The 18095-nt window shown below is 42.0% G+C and overlaps 2 protein-coding genes and 1 long non-coding RNA gene across 4 annotated transcripts in view; all 3 read right to left on the reverse strand.

The window, feature by feature from the left end:
- LOC115532283 (C-type lectin domain family 6 member A-like) overlaps window positions 1-16720 on the reverse strand; it is a 32882-nt gene extending 16162 nt beyond the window's left edge. Inside the window, exon 1 of one of the 2 annotated variants that reach the window (XM_030341953.1) lies at window positions 16313-16720. In XM_030341953.1, coding sequence (XP_030197813.1) covers window positions 16313-16624 — 312 coding nt within the window. In that variant the 5' untranslated portion in view covers window positions 16625-16720. Of the gene's footprint in view, window positions 1-15174 lie in introns of those variants that run through there. The other variant, XM_030341954.1, reaches the window with a different exon arrangement.
- On the reverse strand, window positions 4010-6125 carry LOC115532285 (natural killer cells antigen CD94-like). The gene has a single exon (XM_030341955.1). The coding sequence runs from the start codon at window positions 5432-5434 to the stop codon at window positions 4679-4681; it is 756 nt and encodes a 251-aa protein (XP_030197815.1). The 5' UTR covers window positions 5435-6125; the 3' UTR covers window positions 4010-4678.
- LOC115532286 (uncharacterized) lies at window positions 4010-13164 on the reverse strand. Its single transcript, XR_003974009.1, has 2 exons — window positions 13039-13164; window positions 4010-4413 (listed from the first exon to the last, which is right to left on the reverse strand). It is a non-coding gene; the product is annotated as an uncharacterized LOC115532286 (long non-coding RNA).
- Window positions 16721-18095: the final 1375 nt, after the last annotated feature.

Raw genomic sequence — 18095 nt, forward strand, 5'->3', positions numbered from 1 at the left:
AGAAAAATACGTGTCTACAACAAAGTCAAACTCAACGCACTGCAAAAGTGATAAAGAATATATAGAACAGATGGACCCAGTTGAACAACGTTGGTTCAGAGGGACCGATCCAAACTAAATCCAATGAATAAAATATCAGCAAAACGTATTAATCAAGAGCTGCTGGAATAAAAGCTAAAATTCACTACTGCAAACAAAGCTGAATGGACTCTTCATTTAAAGATTCAATGCAATTTAGAAATAACTATGTGTGCATATGCCTCTATGCATATATACCTTCAAAAGTGTTCATTCAGTAACGCAAAAATAAGTGCAGACCTACAAGCCCATTCAGACACCAGGACACAAGTCTACTGTCCCTCTGAACACCGTAGAACCAACAGATAATTTATACAGAAGTGTTTTGTAGTGATCACACTACATGGCGCCAAAGTCAAGATACATTTCAACAGAAAAAATAATGAAATAATTAGCTGAGGGGACAAAGGCAAAGGCAGCCCTAGATGGAGAACTAGTGTGGTTTGACACTGCTGAAAACCAGCTAATGCCTGTGTTGACTCATTACCGCCTAACCTCAGCCTTTAACACCTAGAGGTACTGTGGAAACATTAAAAAAAATAAAATAACAAGAACAGCATCTATGTACAGCTCCTACAGTGATCAGTGAAGTCTTCATGTCATCTCCTTTTTTAAGAAGATAACATCTCGCAGCCAATCACAGCTCTTATCGAATGGCAGAACTCAACAAGTATGAAACAAAACAACCAACGTCTGTTGGCATTAAGAAATAAAGAAGTCACAAAAATGTTTTAATCAATCGTTTTTTATTAAATGATATTCACAGCAGTGAGTCTCTCTACTCTGTCAAATTCTTCCGCCTTTGGAGAAGTTGCTCCATATCTCTGTCCATGCTTACAGTCTTCTTCTTGTGTTTTACTGCCAACCCGAGCAGTCCAGCCAGCAGGGCAACAGACAGCAGGCCCAGAAGCACCACCACAGCCCTGATCGGACACCGAGGAGGGCTCACAGGGTCCGGCTGCTGACTGCTTTCTGTTCCCAGAGTATTGGAGGACTCCTCTGTCCCCACACAGTCCTGGTGTTGATCTCTGAGGCTCTCCATGTTATCGTAGATGTCCTCTATACCCTCCTCCCCCTCTCCTTGTGTGTTCCTGGCCTTGGTCATCATGTTGGGCGTGGAGTGAATCACCTCAGCCATATTCTGGTCCAAACTGTTTTCAGAGTTCCTTATCGTCCTACCCCTATGAGTGTTCGGTCTTTCTGTGCGTTTTGAATGCCAGCTCGTCAGTCTTAACGGCTACTTTGATCAAACAGGAAGTATTTTTACCAGAGGCTACTTGCTATATGTGCTTACAGAGTCACTGTGTATGGTTAGACGCATCCTCTTTTCTTAGTAAGTGGTTTATGCAATGCATCACTTATAGTTAGAACCGTAAGGTTGATTTTTCTATCAACATCAAAACACACATCAAGACATTCTTCAAATACACGCTTCAATTCGTTTTCCACCGACGACAAAACACATCATCTTGTGAAACTTTATTGCTTTACACAACGCGTGATCGGCATATCTACAGAACAAAGAACTTTGAATAGAAACCAAAGTATATAAAAATACGGAGAAGATCCAACAATGTCTGAGCTCAATGTCTGTTGTGTTTCTATCCAAGTGCCCGCGTGGGAAACGACGTCGGGAGGAGAACGCTCCGGACGCCCCCGAGTCCTCCGCCTCCGTGGAGGGCGTGGTCCATGGTTACCATGGTAACCACGGTGGCGGCGGCTGCTGCTGCTGTGAGGGTGTGCTGTGATCATCTGGAGGCCTTGCCGTTTTCGTGGACGTCCATTCTGAGGCCGGGAGAGAAAAGGTAACAACTGAATAAGAAACTTAAATCATGCAAGGAAAAAGTTCATTTTTTTTGTATGTTTGTATTATCACTACTAACGGATGGACTGCATACTACATCGATGACCCTTGACCTGACAAAAGCAGCTGCAGAATGACCATGTTTATACTGCAGATTTGACAATGTTTCACCTTGACATTGAACAGAAAAACAGACAAACTAAGTCCACACACACACACACACACACACACACACACACACACACACACACACACACACACACACACACACACACACACACACACACACACACACACACACACACACACACACACACACACACACACACACAAACATTGACATTATTTACCATCATGTATACAGCGCCTTAGTTCAATCTAGCAAACACATTCTCCACCATCATAAACGATTCATTCCTGCAGCGGCACCACACGCTGAAGACGTCCTGATAACCGGATCACCGTTCAACGCTTTGCCGCCACAATGCATCTTCAAGGTTGAATGCAATTCAATACACCGATCATGCGTCGCTGTCCCTGGTAATGCAACCTTAATCTGTTAACTCAGCCTTTAACCAGCTAAGCTGTGCGTGTAAACATGATGCACTGAAGGAGCCGTCGCCCTATAGCGACGGCTCGCTGCTTCTCGGCACCGCGGAGGGCTTGATGATAATAATAATAATAAATGCTTTACTTTTGAAGGGACTGTGCACATTAATGAACATCGATGTTTAAACATCTTTGTAAACATGCCGGATTATAGCTGCTAATCTGCATCCATAGTCCCTAATAAAATAAATATAAAAAGTACAAACAGAAGAGACAGCAAATAAATGGATAAAATACAAATAGAAGACACAGAAAACAAATAGATAAAATACAAAGTAGAGGAGACCACACACACAGCACAATACATTACACAATCATAAAGATACCAGATGCAGACAGGATATAACAATGCATTAAAAAGTAATGTTCAATTAATGTCCAGTCCAGCTAGTGGTCACACTTCTGATTGGATTTGAGCCATTGTTTTAGTTGTCCTTTAAAAGAAGAATATGTGGGGCCTTCACTTATTGGAGGGAAGACTGTTCCAGATGTCTCCCCCCACAACAGACAACACATTCCTCCCATACGTGGTGCGTCTGTGGGGAATCTCACAGTCTCCTCTATCGTGAGCCCTGGTGCTCATGCCTCTCAGAGTCATTTTCTTTATGAACTCATTCAGCGGTGGTGGAGCAAGACCATGGAGACTTTTATCTATGAAACAGGCAAACCTAAAAGTTTTAACATTTTCGAAACTTAACATTTTTTAGGAGAAGGGTTTTTTGTCCAGAGTTTTTAGTGCTTTTTTATAGAGAGATTCTATCGGTTTGAGTGCTGTCGTACATGCCAGTGAACAGCTCGTTAAGCAGTAATCTATATGTGATAAAATCATACAGTGTGAAAACATCAGAGCTGCACTACTGGTTAAAGAATTCAAGAAAAGAATTCATTCCGCTTTGGTGGACGTCCATTCTAAAGGCCAGAGGAGAAAAGGTAACAACTGAATAAGAAACTTAAAGATAAAATGCAAGGAGAAAATTTGCTCTTTTGATATGTATTATCACTACTAACGGGTGGACTGCATACTATATCGAGGACCTTGACCCGCCATAAGCAGCTGCAGAATGACCATGTTTACATTTTATAATATTTCACTTTGACATTGAACAGAAAAACACGTGTACACCAAAGTAAAACTCAACCCTCTGCAAAAGTAGGCTAATAGAGAATATTTAGAGATCAGATTGCACAAGTGAGAGGAAATCATTTGTACGATCGTTTGGCGGATGCTTCCTCCAAAACGCCTTAACAATAATGTAACTGCAATAATTACAGATAAATGAGTGTCTGAAACATTAGGTTTATGATGCAACTGTTCTAAGCAGTGGCGGCCCCAGAGGGAATTGAACCCTGGCACTAGTTGAGCGAACCAGGATCAGATTAAAAGACTAAACTATTTTCGATTGAGTCTCAAAGTAAATTTAAAATAAAAAAATCCATATCATTGTCCCTTTGAACAATGTCTGTTCAAAGGGACCAAGTCCAAACTAAATCCAATTAATGAAAAATCGGCAAAACGTATTAATCAAGAGCTTCTTTAATAAAAGGTCAAATTCACCACAGCCAACACAGCTGAATGGACACAAAATGTACATATATAATGCAATTTACAAGTTACTGTATGTGTGAGAATGCATGTATGCATATGTACCTTCAAAAGTGTTCATTCAGTAACGGAAAACTAAGTGCAGACCTACAAGCCCATTCAGACACCAAGACACAAGTCTACTGTTCTCTCTGAACACCGTGGAACCCAACAGATAATTTATACAAGTGTTTTACAGTGATCACTGTATGGTGACAAAGTCGAGATACATTTCAATGGAAAATTATTAAATAATAAGCTGAGGGGACAAAGGCAAAGGCAGCAAATGAAGCCCTAAATAGAGAACTAGTGTGGTTTGTAGCAACTGAAAACCAGCAACCTCAGCCTCCAACACCGAGATCAACTGTGGGAACATTAAAAAAATACTGTAACAAGAACAGCATCTATGTACAGCTCCTGCAGTGACCAGTGAAGTCTTCATGTCAGCTCCTTTTAGGGAGATAAAAAACCATGCAGCCAATCACAGCTCTTATCGAATGGCAGAACTCAACAAGCATGAAACAAAACATTGAATGTTAGTTGGCATTAAGATAAAATAATAGTCAAAGAAACACATCTGTCAGAAAAAGAAATGTTTTCATCCATCATTTAATTAAATTATATTCACAAAGCCCATATCTGTAGTCTTCACAGCTCTCATCTGTCCATTTAAAGTTGGGCTGCTGCCCCCGGTCCCTCCTTAAGCAGTTCTTCTCCTTGCCACCATCAGGTTTCCCTCCACTCCAGGAGGGGTTATCCACTGACAGGACGGTCCCATCAACCCATCTCCACATCCCTTCACTGGCCTCATATGTCGCTCCGAGCCAGGGGTCCCCGTCGTACCTGCTAATGAAGTCCATCTCCTCTTTATTGTCCATCACCACCAGATCTGCTCCGAGGGAAACACAGAGCTCCCTGCTCTTATTCCAGGATCCCAACACACTGAAATAACATTTACAACCAAACTTAGTCCAACCACCTGGACAGTCCTGTTTACAAAGCAGTGAGTCTCTCTGCTCTGTCACATTCTTCAGCCTTTGGAGAAGTTGCTCCACGTCTCTGTCCATGTCCATGACTATCTTGTGCTTCACTGCCAACCCGAGCAGTGCAGCCAGCAGGGCAACAGACAGCAGGACCAGAAGCACCACCACAGCCCTGATCGGACACCGAGGAGGGCTCACAGGGTCCGGCTGCTGACTTCTTACTGTTCCCAGAGTATTGGAGGACTCCTCTGTCCCCACATAGTCCTGGTGTTGTTCTCTGAGGCTCTCACTGGTAGTGTAGATCTCCACTATCCTCTCCTCTCTCTCTCCTTGTGTGTTCCTGGCCATGTTGGGCATGGTGTAAATCACCTCAGCCATATTCTGGTCCAAACTGTTTTCAGAGTTTCTTATCGTCCTACCCCTATGAGTGCCTTGTCTTTCTGTGCGTTTTGAATGCCAGCATGTTAAAGTCTTAACGCCTACTTTGATCAAACAGGAAGTATTTCAACCAGAGGCTACTTCCTACATGTGTTTGCAGAGTCAGTGTGTATTAGACACATCCTGTTTCTTAGTAAGTAGTACATGCAGTGCATCACTTATGGTCATAACCATAAGGTTGATTTGTTGATCAACATCAAAAGGACAAAACTAAACATCAAGACATTTTCAAATACACATTTGAGCCATAGGTCTTGGTTAACTGTTAATTAATGGCTGTGTCTGTTAAAGCAGATGATGATATTATTGATTTCCACTCCAGAAAGAAATTCCATGTCCATGGCCCCCTTAAGTTACAAAGCAGATCTCCCCCTGCCCTACCAGGTAGGTATGCAGACATGTAGGCCGTCCAATCATCAATGTAGCCCAAGATAAATGATTGTACGGGCTTAGTATAGTCCTGCAACATCCCAAGATATCAGATTTTTTTCATTATTGTCGGCACATTCGATTTATTAATTGGATCTGGATGTAAAGGATCAACAAATCTGAGAAAAAATGGTTCAAAAATAAATTGCCTGCCCTATCTTTAACACGGCATTGCTTCAATTAGTTTTCCACCGACGACAAAACACATCGACGTAAACAATCACCAGCTGTCATTCATCAATTACAATGTGGGAACACAACCTCACCGAGTTAAAAAACGGCAACATAATTATTCCTTTGCCCTCTGCAGTTACTGCATGGGAAGACGAAGTTAAAAAATGGCCGAGGATAACGTACAGCAGCATTTTCTCTTACTTTATTGAGTCTGTGTCTTGCGATGGTAAGGCAATGATGAACCTAAAAAGTTCAGTATTTACACAGCGAGAAAGTCGGGCGAGTGTGGTTAAAGGAGGTCACAGAAGACCTAGTCTACTTGAAAGCTGATATAGAGCCAAGCCAGAGTCTCAATAACACCCATCTTAAGGCCTGGGTATTGGTATCAACGACAGGAGTGATACAGACAGCAGGCTGTTCGTGTATAGCAGGAGCAGGACGCTCCTGTAGTCATGCAGCAGCAATATTGTGGAAGGTATTGCAACACCACATATTATGTGCCATGACAAGAACTAAGATCTTTTGGTGAAATACATGATTTTGAGACACTAGCTCAAAGACTACTTAAGGGTGTATCAGGGATTCTAGGCCGAAACATAAATTATCACATTCATCTGATCTATCCTCACGATCCATTATCTAACCGCCCCATAAGCAGGCCATCAGAAAAACGCGTCTCTGCAGCCTATGCTCCGAGATCGTACACAAAAACATGGTACTAAAACAACCACTCAAAACCGAAATAAATAGTATTCCAACCAATCACTGACCAGGGGTGGGTGTTGTGGTTTTTTTGCGCTGCGTTCATGATAGTTTTGCTGGATGCATGAAACACGGAAGGGAGGGGCGAGCTGGCTCTGTTTGTTTGGGATCTTGCTTCAAATCACCCAAACATCGCTGATACAACCTTTAAGCATATAGGTCGGTTTCAGCATGTGATAATAAGAAAATGTTGAACCATTCCTTCTTGTAGGTTGAGAATGCAGTCAGGCAAGGTGTGACAGGGACAGCATGTACTGATGTGCAAAGGAAGTGGAATACTGGTGCAAAGAGGAATGTTGGTCTGGTAAAGGCAAAGCATATTAATTTTAGGCGCCACAGACGCCAGGACACATATCCCCATCCATCAAGGCCAGAACAAAACAATTCCACACCCTCTCCCCGACTCTTCAGTAACCATGAGGATTTCCAAACACACATCAACTCCTCAATCATGGCTCCACTCTATCAGCTTCAAAATCATGGTATTATCCAGCTTGCTTACAGAGCAGATGTAGAACCTAGCACAGGGCCAAACCAAGATTCAGAATTACAAATTGAGAACCATACTGATCATAGCACACATCTGACATGTAGGAAGTGTTCAGTGTTTTACCAATCATACATTGCTTTGTCCCCCAATCAAATATCCACATTGGAAATGGACACAAAGACCCAGAGTAGGTCACAGGTTTGGCATGACGCTAGGAGACTGCGTCTCACTGCAAGCACAGTGAAACGAGTCCCCAAACGACACACCACAGACCCCCAAAAGTTTCTCAATGAGCACGTGTACCCCACCTTCACCGGGAACACAGCCACGAAATATGGCTCTGACAATGAAGTCAGGGTCATCACACTCCTTGAGAGCAGAGGGCATGATGTGCACAACAAAGGACTTGTGGTGCATCCTGACCACCCCTGGTTGGCAGCCAGTCCAGATGGGATCCTTGATGGGACAAAACTTCTTGAGATCAAGTGCCCCTTCAAGAGTCTGTCTCTCGAAGAATTCCTCACCCGGCCAAACGGTGACATCAAAATCTTGGATGATGGAAAGTACCTCGTTTTGCCAAATGGAAGAGCTGGATACTACCTTCAGGTAAGCAGGGTTGTTTTTAATGGCAAGAAATACTAACTGCATTAGCCGATTACAAGAGATAAACAATATAATGTGAACTAATATTCATTATTTGGTGCCAATTTAATGTATTTTCTATTATTTTAGACACAGGTGGCTATGATGTGCCTTGATCTACAGAGATGCACATTGGTTATCTGGACACAAAAGGAACATTTAGAATTGGAAATTCCATTTGACAAAGATTACACTGACAAACAAGTAGAGCAACTGGAACATTTTTATTTTCTACATATGCTTCCCAGGTTGGCTGATGATTTTGGAGAAAATAAACTACATCTCTGCCCCAAGTACCTCGAACAGTTTTGTAATTAAACGACATATCAGTTGGCAATAAGTCTCACTCTGTGAGATGCAAAAATAACAAAACAATGGTTCAAATACATTTGAAGTATAAATAAAACTTAATAAATATATATATATATATATATATATATATATATATATATATATATATATATATATATATATATGTATAAATAAATTGTTATTGTGTTACTATTTACATTTGTAGTATAAATAAAACTTCATATAATATATGTACAAATACATTTTTTGTGTTCTATTGTAAAAAGAAAAAAAGAATATGACATTAACTCCATTTCAACAATGTGATGAATGTGATTCAGAAGTGACCTTTTTCATCTTTGTATATATGTAATTATCTCTAGAATTATCCTGTCTATTTTTTCTAAATTTATAAAGTATCTACACTGTTCTCTGTATCCATCTTAATACTATGTAGGAATCTGTGTGTGTATCTCTCTGCATCTATCTCTGTACAATATATATATATATGCATCTATGTATGTATGTTTCTCTCTATAAATAAATGTGTATGTATAAAAAAATAAATAAAAAAAATAGGAATAAATAAATGTAATTCATAAATATACAAGATGTTGTTTAATATGTAAGATATTAATTGCTGGAGATAAGCTCTCCTCTCAGATTTATGAGAGCTGCACAAATCTGAAGTATTTTATCAATTTTAGGAACTAAGCTTATTGGCACGGTTTGTGACAGGATCTTGAACACTTTGAGACGCCTTATAGCCCGTTCCACATGAATGCGTACATTTGCTATCCGTCTCATCTGAGTCACTTGCTCATTGGTTAGCTGGCTGCGTTTGCGTGTAAACGCAGGTATGACTAGCCTTACCCTCCTCTCCTCAACAAGGTCTCTAATTGTGAACCCACGGTCCCCCATCACCACATCACCAGGACGTAAAAAATCAAGAAACCCTGAGTTCTGCGTAATATACCTGTCACTACACTTCCCACCAAAAGCCTCTGAAATAAACATCAGCATCCCTGATGGAGCAATGGCAACAAGGTACTTAACAGTGTTACTTGCATAGTAATGGCTGTAAGACTCTGAGCGCGAGTCTAAGTTTTTGGCTTTTTGCAGAACACTCTCTGTGCAGTCAATGATGCAAGTTAAATCAGAGAAATGTGGCAGAAAAACCTTTGGCACAGTTGCTTTTATAGTGTCACGGGGCAGCCATGGAATGAGGTCCCTGGTGTGCTCAGCAAGGATATCAACCCAATGCGTAAGTGTTTTACTGACCTGACTGGCGGATCTTTTAAAGCGCCTCTCTAAATCAGCTACAGCAAAGTTATGTCTGAGCTTCATGAGTGTTAACAAAACTTCATCTTGAGCTGGCATTGTTGATGACTGGCGCACAAAACCTTGTAGACAGGAGACAAGAGTGTTGAACACAAGTAGAGGAATCCCTGTGTACAGCAGAGTCTCTATCACCTTTCAGTGTAACCTCTGCAATGGACAGTGAGATCTCAGGGGCAGGTGTGATGATCATGTCACATATAAGGATGGATCCTTTAGAGTAGGTATGGTCCTCCTCAGCTGGATCCATCCACTGTGTTTGGGCATCCTTGAAGGTTTGAGGCTGCTCGAACACCATCACAGCTTGGTCTGCAGGTAATAATAATATGGAGACATAGATGGAGATAATTGGATGAGGGTCTAAACATGCATTGGTGTACAGAATAGATCTAGACAAGGTTTTAACAGGACACTGACCTATGATCATTTCTAAATTAAGGATGAAAGTGAGGATACACCATTGACTTAACCAACGTAAATAGAGTATACTGTATGCTACCGTAATGTTACATAAAAAAAATAATGCGTCGATATCAAATTTAGCATACCTGTTGTTGCGACTTGACTGTCAACACTCATCCTGACGACTCTTCGGCGTTTCTTCTCAGGTGGCTTCTCATAACCCAGATAAAGCATTGGGTAAGGGTTTTCTTCCGTTGGCGCTTTGTCCACAAAATGAAACGAACAGACATAACAACATTTCGGTGGTTGTTTTAAGTTCAGGTTCTTCAGCCAATTTCTTTTAGCCTCTTCATCATTGGGCAGTCGATGGAAGCTGTACCATTTCGGGCACGAACACTGCTTTATTTTTCGGCTTGTGGTCAAAACACTTCAACCAATTATTTAGTTTCGTCTGGTTGTTAGTACACCCTCGAACGGCACACGTTGTTCCCGAGCTTTTTAAAGCCATCAGTTTATTCAGTGACAGAGCGAGTGATGTGAATAGCCTGCCAGCTGATCAGGTAAAAACACAGCTGTGGCGCGACGCGCAGTGGGCGACCGGAAGTGTGGCCCACAAACGTTTCCCCAGCAACCGCCCCAGGAAACTTGTGGTGTAAATGATGAAGAAGATAAAATAGAACACAAGATCATGTTTACAGATGTTTGAATTTTATTTTTATTTTTTTTCAGGTTATAATCTCTTTTTTCAGTGTTGCAAAACCTTTTTTACAAGGTGTTGAGTTTTCAAACCCAGACTTACAAGCCTTTGAAACTTTTTTTTTCAGGTTTGAATTATGGCAGGAAACTGACTCCATAAAATATAATATATTATTCGGGCCGTTTAATTAGTTTGGAAGCGCAAAACTGTTTGCCCCGCTCAAGACAAGTAAGGAAACATCCGTTTGTTGAAGATGCGGTTAATTATATTCGTCCATTACAGGGGTGACACTGCCCTCTACTGGTCAGTAAATGGATGTACACTGATACCTGAAATTGCAGTTTCTTTAGATTCTTCTTTTAAACCTGCATTCCTTTTATAATGGCACTGAATGAGCGTGAGGGCTCAATGTTTGACCCCAAGACCCAGTAGGACGTTTTGGATCGAGCTACTGCATAACTGTACAAGGGAACATGATTGAAGCACGCTTGTTTAGTGTGTGCATTGACGTGACTATTTTGCCTCAGTCAAGTAAACAAGCAATAATTGAAGTACACCGGATAGTATAGTCCTGCAACATCCCGATATCCGATTGTTTTATTATAGTCGGCGCATTCGATGTATTAATTGGGTGTGGATGTAAAGGGTCAACAAATATGAGAATAAATGCTACAAAAATAAATTGCCTACCCTAGCATTAACACGGCATCGCTTCAATTAGTTTTTCCACCGACGACAAAACACATTATCTTGTGAAAAATGTATTGCTGTACAAAACGTCGCCATATCTACAAAACAAAAAACTTTGAATAGAAACCAAAGAAGGAGATCGGAGAAGATCCAAAAAGTTGTTGGCAACAACGTCTGAGCTAGTCTGTTGTGTTTGCATCCCGCGTGCCCGAGTGGAAAAACGACGTTGGGGGGAGAACGCTCCCGACGTCCCCCGAGTCCCCCGCCTCCGTGCAGCGTGTGGTCCATGGATACCACGGTAACCATGGTGGGGGCTGCTGCTGTGAGGGTGTGCTGTGATCGTCTAGACTAGAGGCCTTGCCGCTTTGGTGGACGTCCATTCTAAAGGCCAGAGGAGAAAAGGTAACAACTGAATAAGAAACTTAAAGATTCAATGCAAGGAGGAAGTTCGCTTTTTAAATAATTATCACTGCTAACGGGTGGACTGCATACTACATCGAAGACCCTTGACCTGCCATAAGCAGCTGCAGAATGACGATGTTTACATTTTATAATATTTCACTTTGACATTGAACAGAAAAACACGTGTCTACATCAAAGTCAAACTGAACCCTCAGCAAAAGTAGGCTTATAGAGAATATTTAGAGAACAGATTGCACAAGTGAGAGGAAATCATTTGTACGATCGTTTGGCGGATGCTTCCTCAAAAACGCCTTAAGAATAATGTAACTGCAATAATTACAGATAAATTAGTGACTGAAACATTAGATTTATGATGCAACTGTTCTAAGCAGTGGAGGCCCCAGAGGGAATTGAACCCTGGCACTAGTTGAGCGACCCAGGATCAGATTAAAAGACTAAACTATTTTCAAAAGTAAATTTAAAATAATAGAAAAAGTCCATATCATTGTCCCTTTTATTTAAAGGGACCAAGTCCAAACTAAATCCAATTAATAAATCGTCAAAGCATATTAATCAAGAGCTGCTTTAATAAGAGGTACAATTCAATACAGCAAACACAGCTGAATGGACACAAAATTCACAGATTCAATGTCACGGTTAACGGGTGGCAGGCAGGCAGGTAGGACCCAATTGCAGATAGTTCAGGTTAAAGGTAACTCAAAAAGGCAAGGAACACGGGTGACGTGGATAACACAGGACAGAACTCACCACGAACTAAAATGATCCGACAAGGAACAAAGGAAAGACAAGGGCTTAAATACCAAACACACACAGGGCACGCAACGAGTAACAGCTGAGACACATTAGGGAGGGAGCAGTAATCACACAGGAGGGAAACCTGACATGGGGAGAAACAAGACAGATACCAAAGTAAAACAGGAAACACACCAAAACAAGACAAGGATACAGACAGACCATGACATTCAATGCAATTTACAAATTACTGTATTCGTGAGAATGCATGAATTCGTACCTTCACAAGTGTTCATTCAGTAACGCAAAACTAAGTGCTGACATACAATCATACCAAATCAGACACCAGGACACAAGTCTACTGTTCCTCTGAACACCGTAGAACCAAGCAAATGCAGCCCTAGATAGAGAACTAGTGTGGTTCGCAGCAACTGAAAACCAGCCAATGACTGTCATGACTCTTTACCTCCTAACCTCAGCCTCCAACACCGAGAGCAACTGTGGAAACATTAAAAAAATAATGTAACAAGAACAGCATCTATGTACAGCTCCTGCAGTGACCAGTGACGTCTTCATGTCATCTCCTTTTAAGGAGATATAAAACCTCACAGCCAATCACAGCTCTTATCGAGTGGCTTAACAGGTATAAAACAAAACAAATGATTTTCACAAAGCCCCCAGTTTCTGGCTACACAGCTCTTACCTGTCAGTTTAAAGTTTGGCTTCTCTATGACCCTTAAGCAGTTCGCAGTTCGGGCTAGCAGAGTCACTGTGTATGATAAAACACATCCTGTTTTCTTAGTCACTTATCACTTACGGTCATAACCATGAGGCTGATTGTTCGATACACATTAAAAGGACGGGGGGGGGGTGTTTGTATTGTGGACCTACGGACTTCAGTGGGGGTTTCATTCCGTCTGCACACAACAATAATCAATACTATCTTCCTCCTACGTTTCCCCTCAGCCATGCCAACCTTTAGGACTGCCTACTACTGTTGACGGCGTTCAACTACTGTTGACAGCGCATGCGCTACCGCGCGTATATGTCCCGCGCAAGTTTTTTTTTTTTTTTTTTTCTTCACCCCTCGCGGTCGACTTGGGATCTATCGGCGGTCTACTGGTAGACCGCGATCGACTGGTTGGGCACCCCTGTTCTAGCATTGTTAATTGGCAAGGTCTTGTTTGACCATAGTGGTCAGTCTTGTACAGTTTGTAAAATCAGTCTCTTGTAGCCGCTAAAACAGTTCAAGTGCTGCAGACCTACAAGCCTATTCAGACAACAGGACACAAGTCTTCTTTTCTCTCTGTGTCTGAACACCCCAGAACTAGTTAATTTATACCACCCCTTGGTGTCAGACTTCTACAGCCAACCGGTATCACGCTTTTTTTGTTACTCCCGGTATCATGAATTGAAAGTAACAATTAATCTATTGAAAGTCCCCTGAAGAAAATACTCCCCCTAAGTTACAAAGCAGATCTGCACCCTTGTCTACCAGGTAGGTAAACAGACATGTAAGCCATCCAATAATTTAATTTGGCTCGAATTAAATGATTGGGCAAGCTTAGTATAAGCCTGCAACATCCAAAAATGCCCCATTTTATTCATTCATTTTTTCTGAGCATTCGACTCATGTATTGATTTTGGGATGTTAAGAATATAGCCAAAAGATGCTTTGAAAATAAATTGCCTACCCTAGCATTAACATGGCATTGCTTCAGTTCGTTTTTTCCACAAAAGACAAAAAAACATCTTGTGACAACTTTATTGCTTAAAAAACAAAAGTATCTATAAAAAAAACGTTGAAGATCCAACAACGTCTGAGCTCAATGTCTGTTGTGTTTGTGTCCAAGTGCCCGCGTGGGAAAACGACGTTTGGAGGAGGACGCTCCCGACATCCCCCGAGTCCTGCGCCTCCGTGGAGGGCGTGGTCCAGGGTTACCACGGTAACATGGCGGCGGTGGCTGCTACTAGGTCAGTGGTGTGAGGGTGTGCTCATGTGCTGTGATCATCTGGAGGCCCTCCCGTTTTCGTCAACGTCCATTCTGAGGCCGGGAGAGAAATAGTAACAAATGAGATGGTTGGGAGAACAAATGGGAGATTATTTTGTATGAACTATCACTTCTAACGGGTGTACCACATACTAGATCAATGACCCTTGACCTAAGCAGCTGCAGAATTAGTATGTTAATGCTGCACATTTGATAACGTTTCACTTTGACATTGAATGGAAAAACACGCGTCTCCACCAAAGTCAAACTAACCCTCTGCAAAAGTGATAAAGAATATATAGAACAGATGGACCCAGTAGCAGGAAATGATCTGTACGATCATTTGCCGGATGATTTATCCAAAGCGCCTTAACAATAATGTAACGGCAATAATTACAGATCCATGAGTGACTGAAACATTAGATTTAAGATGCACCTGTTCTAAGCAGTGGCGGCCCCAGAGGGAATTGAACCCTGGCACTAGTTGAGCGACCCAGGATCAGATTAAAAGACTAAAATAATTAGTCAAAAAAGTAAATTAAAAACTATTTAATTGTCCCTTTGAACAATGTCTGTTCAAAGGGACCAAGTCCAAACTAAATACAATTAATAAAAAATCAGCAAAACATATTAATCAAGAGCTGCTTTAATAAAAGGTACAATTCACTACAGCAAACACAGCTGAATGGACACTCCATTTACAGATTCAATGCAATTTACAAATGACTATGTGTGAGAATGCATATATATGTACCTTCAAAAGTGTTCATCCAGTAACGCAAAACTAAGTGCAGACCTACAAGCCGATTCAGACACCAGGACACAAGTCTACTGTTCCTCTGAACACCGTAGAACCAACAGATAATTTATACACAAGTGTTTTATAGTAATCACACTACATGGTGACAAAGTTGACATACATTTAAACAGAAAATTAATCATATAATTAGCTGAGGGGACAAAGGCAAAGGCAGCAAATTAAGCCCTAAATAGAGAACTAGTGTGGTTTGCAGCAACTGAAAACCAGCCAATGACTGTCATGACTCTTTAGCGCCTTATCTCAGCCTCCAACACCAAAAGCAACTGTGGAAACATTGAAAAAATAATGTAACAAGAACAGTATCTATGTACAGCTCCTGCAGTGACCAGTGAAGTCTTCATGTCATCTCCTTTTAAGGAGATAACACCTCGCAGCCAATCAAAGCTCTTATTGAATGGCAGAACCCAACAACAAATGTCTGTTGGCATTAAGATGTAAAAAATAGTCAAAGAAACAAATCAGTCAGACAAAGAATTTTTTTCATCCATCATTTCATTAAATTATATTCACAAAGCCCCCAGTTGTTGGCTTCACAGCGCTTATCTGTCCATTTTAAGTTGTTCTCCTCCCAGACCCTCCTTAAGCAGTTCTTGTCCTTGCCACCATCAGGTTTTCCTCCACTCCAGGAGGGGTTATCCACTGACAGGACGGTCCCATCAACCCATCTCCACATCCCTTCACTGGCCTCATCTGTCGCTCCGAGCCAGGGGTCCCCGCCGTACCTGCCAATGTAGTACATCTCCTCTTTACTGTCCACCACCACCAGATCTGCTCCACGGGAAACACAGAGCTCCCTGCTCTTATTCCAGGATCCCATCACAATGAAATAACATTTGCAACCAAACTTATCCCAACTACCTGGACATTCCTGGTTACAAAGGGTCAGTGAGTCTCTCTGCTCTGTCACATTCTTCAGCCTTTGGACAAGTTGCTCCACGTCTCTGCCCATGCTTATGGTCTTGTGTTGCACTGCGAACCGAAGCAGTCCAGCCAGCAGGGTAAGAGACAGCAGGACCAGAAGCACCACCACAGCCCTGATCTGACACCGAGGAGGGCTCACAGGGTCCGGCTGCCGACTTCTTACTGTTCCCAGAGTATTGGAGGACTCCTCTGTCCCCACATAGTCCTGGTGTTGATCTCTGAGGCTCTCAATGCTATCGTAGTCGTCCTCTATACCCTCCTCTCCATCTCCTTGTGTGTTCCTGGCCTTGGTCATCATGTTGTGCGTGGAGTGAATCACCTCAGCCATATTCTGGTCCAAACTGTTTTCAGAGTTTCTTATCGTCCTACCCCTATGAGTGCTTCTTCTTTCTGTGCGTTTTGAATGCAAGCATGTCAACGTCTTAACGCCTACTTTGACCAAACAGGAAGTATTTTAACCAGAGGCTACTTGCTACTCATGCTTTCAGAGTCACTGTGTATTGTTAGACACAACCTCTTTTCTTAGTAAGTGGTACATGCAATGCCTCAATTATGGTCTTAAACGTAAGGTTGATTTGTTGATCAACATCAAAAGGACCAAAATAAACATCAAGACATTCTTCAAATACACATTTGAGCCATAGGTCTTCGCTAACCGTTAATTAATGGCTGTGTCTGTTAAAGCAGATCATTTGATAGACGTTGATGATATTATTGATGTCCCCTCCAGAAAGAAATTCCATTTTCGTGCCCCCCTTAAGTTACAAAGCAGATCCCCCCCGGGGGCCTGTACTACGAAGCTCGATCAGAGAGTTAGCGAGGTATGTTGAGCTGAAAGCCTGGGTTAGCTGTACCACGAAAGTCGATCTCTTTAAGCGTCGCTGTATCACAATGGTGACTTATGCTCGCAACCAAACCTGGTCGGGAGCAGCTTTTCAGTTTAGTCTAGCCGGAGATCGGCTACTTAAAGGCCCACTATGCAACTTTTTTAGCCAAAATTACATTAAGTATGCAGGTTGAGAGTTATGCTGATGGTTCTGCATCCATTTCTGGGTCGATTGGTGGGTGTGTCATTTACCCATGTCGCCTCTCCAGTGAAAAAGCGCATATGCAACTTGCTCTGTTCGGACCGACACAATCCGGATGTGACGCAGCGGAAGTATCCTCGAAAATGTAGTCAGATTGTAGTTTCGAAAATGCTTTACGGCACAGACACACACCCAAACATGGCACCGGCTAGATATAAACATCCAGTTGCGAGGCAATTGTTGCATTCATCATGGATCAATCGACTGATAAGGGACCCAAGAGGCGACCGTCGGTGGAACAAAAGAAGAATGGACCAGAAAAGAGATCAGACACGAGTGAAAGGGTAACTATGCAACTTTTTTGGCTTGATTTACCTTAATATAACAGGCTAAGAGTCATTGCGATGGTTCTATTATACATTTTTGTTCGATTGTTCGTTGTTTCGACTTACCCTTGCGCATCTTGGCGGAGAAAAGGAATATGTTTCTGCCGGCGACCCGCCGCCCACTCTCGCGGGAGTCTCGGGTCTCGCGAAGTAACGAATTGCTTTACGGCACAGACCCCCAAACACGGAACCGGCTCAGCCCTGCATGTTTCTAGCTTGCTTGGTTGCAACCATATAAACACCTTTGTTTCCATGGGTGTTTTGCTGTTCGTCTGTCTGGTCCCCCAGATACAGACTGAATCCCCGAATCCAGGTTCTTGTTTATTTAGATTATTATGTTGGCCAACACTCTTACACTGATTGTTCTGTTCACCCTAAGATAAAA

Source organism: Gadus morhua, chromosome 19 (genome assembly GCF_902167405.1).
Source record: "Gadus morhua chromosome 19, gadMor3.0, whole genome shotgun sequence".
NCBI classification, from domain to species: Eukaryota; Metazoa; Chordata; class Actinopteri; order Gadiformes; family Gadidae; genus Gadus; species Gadus morhua.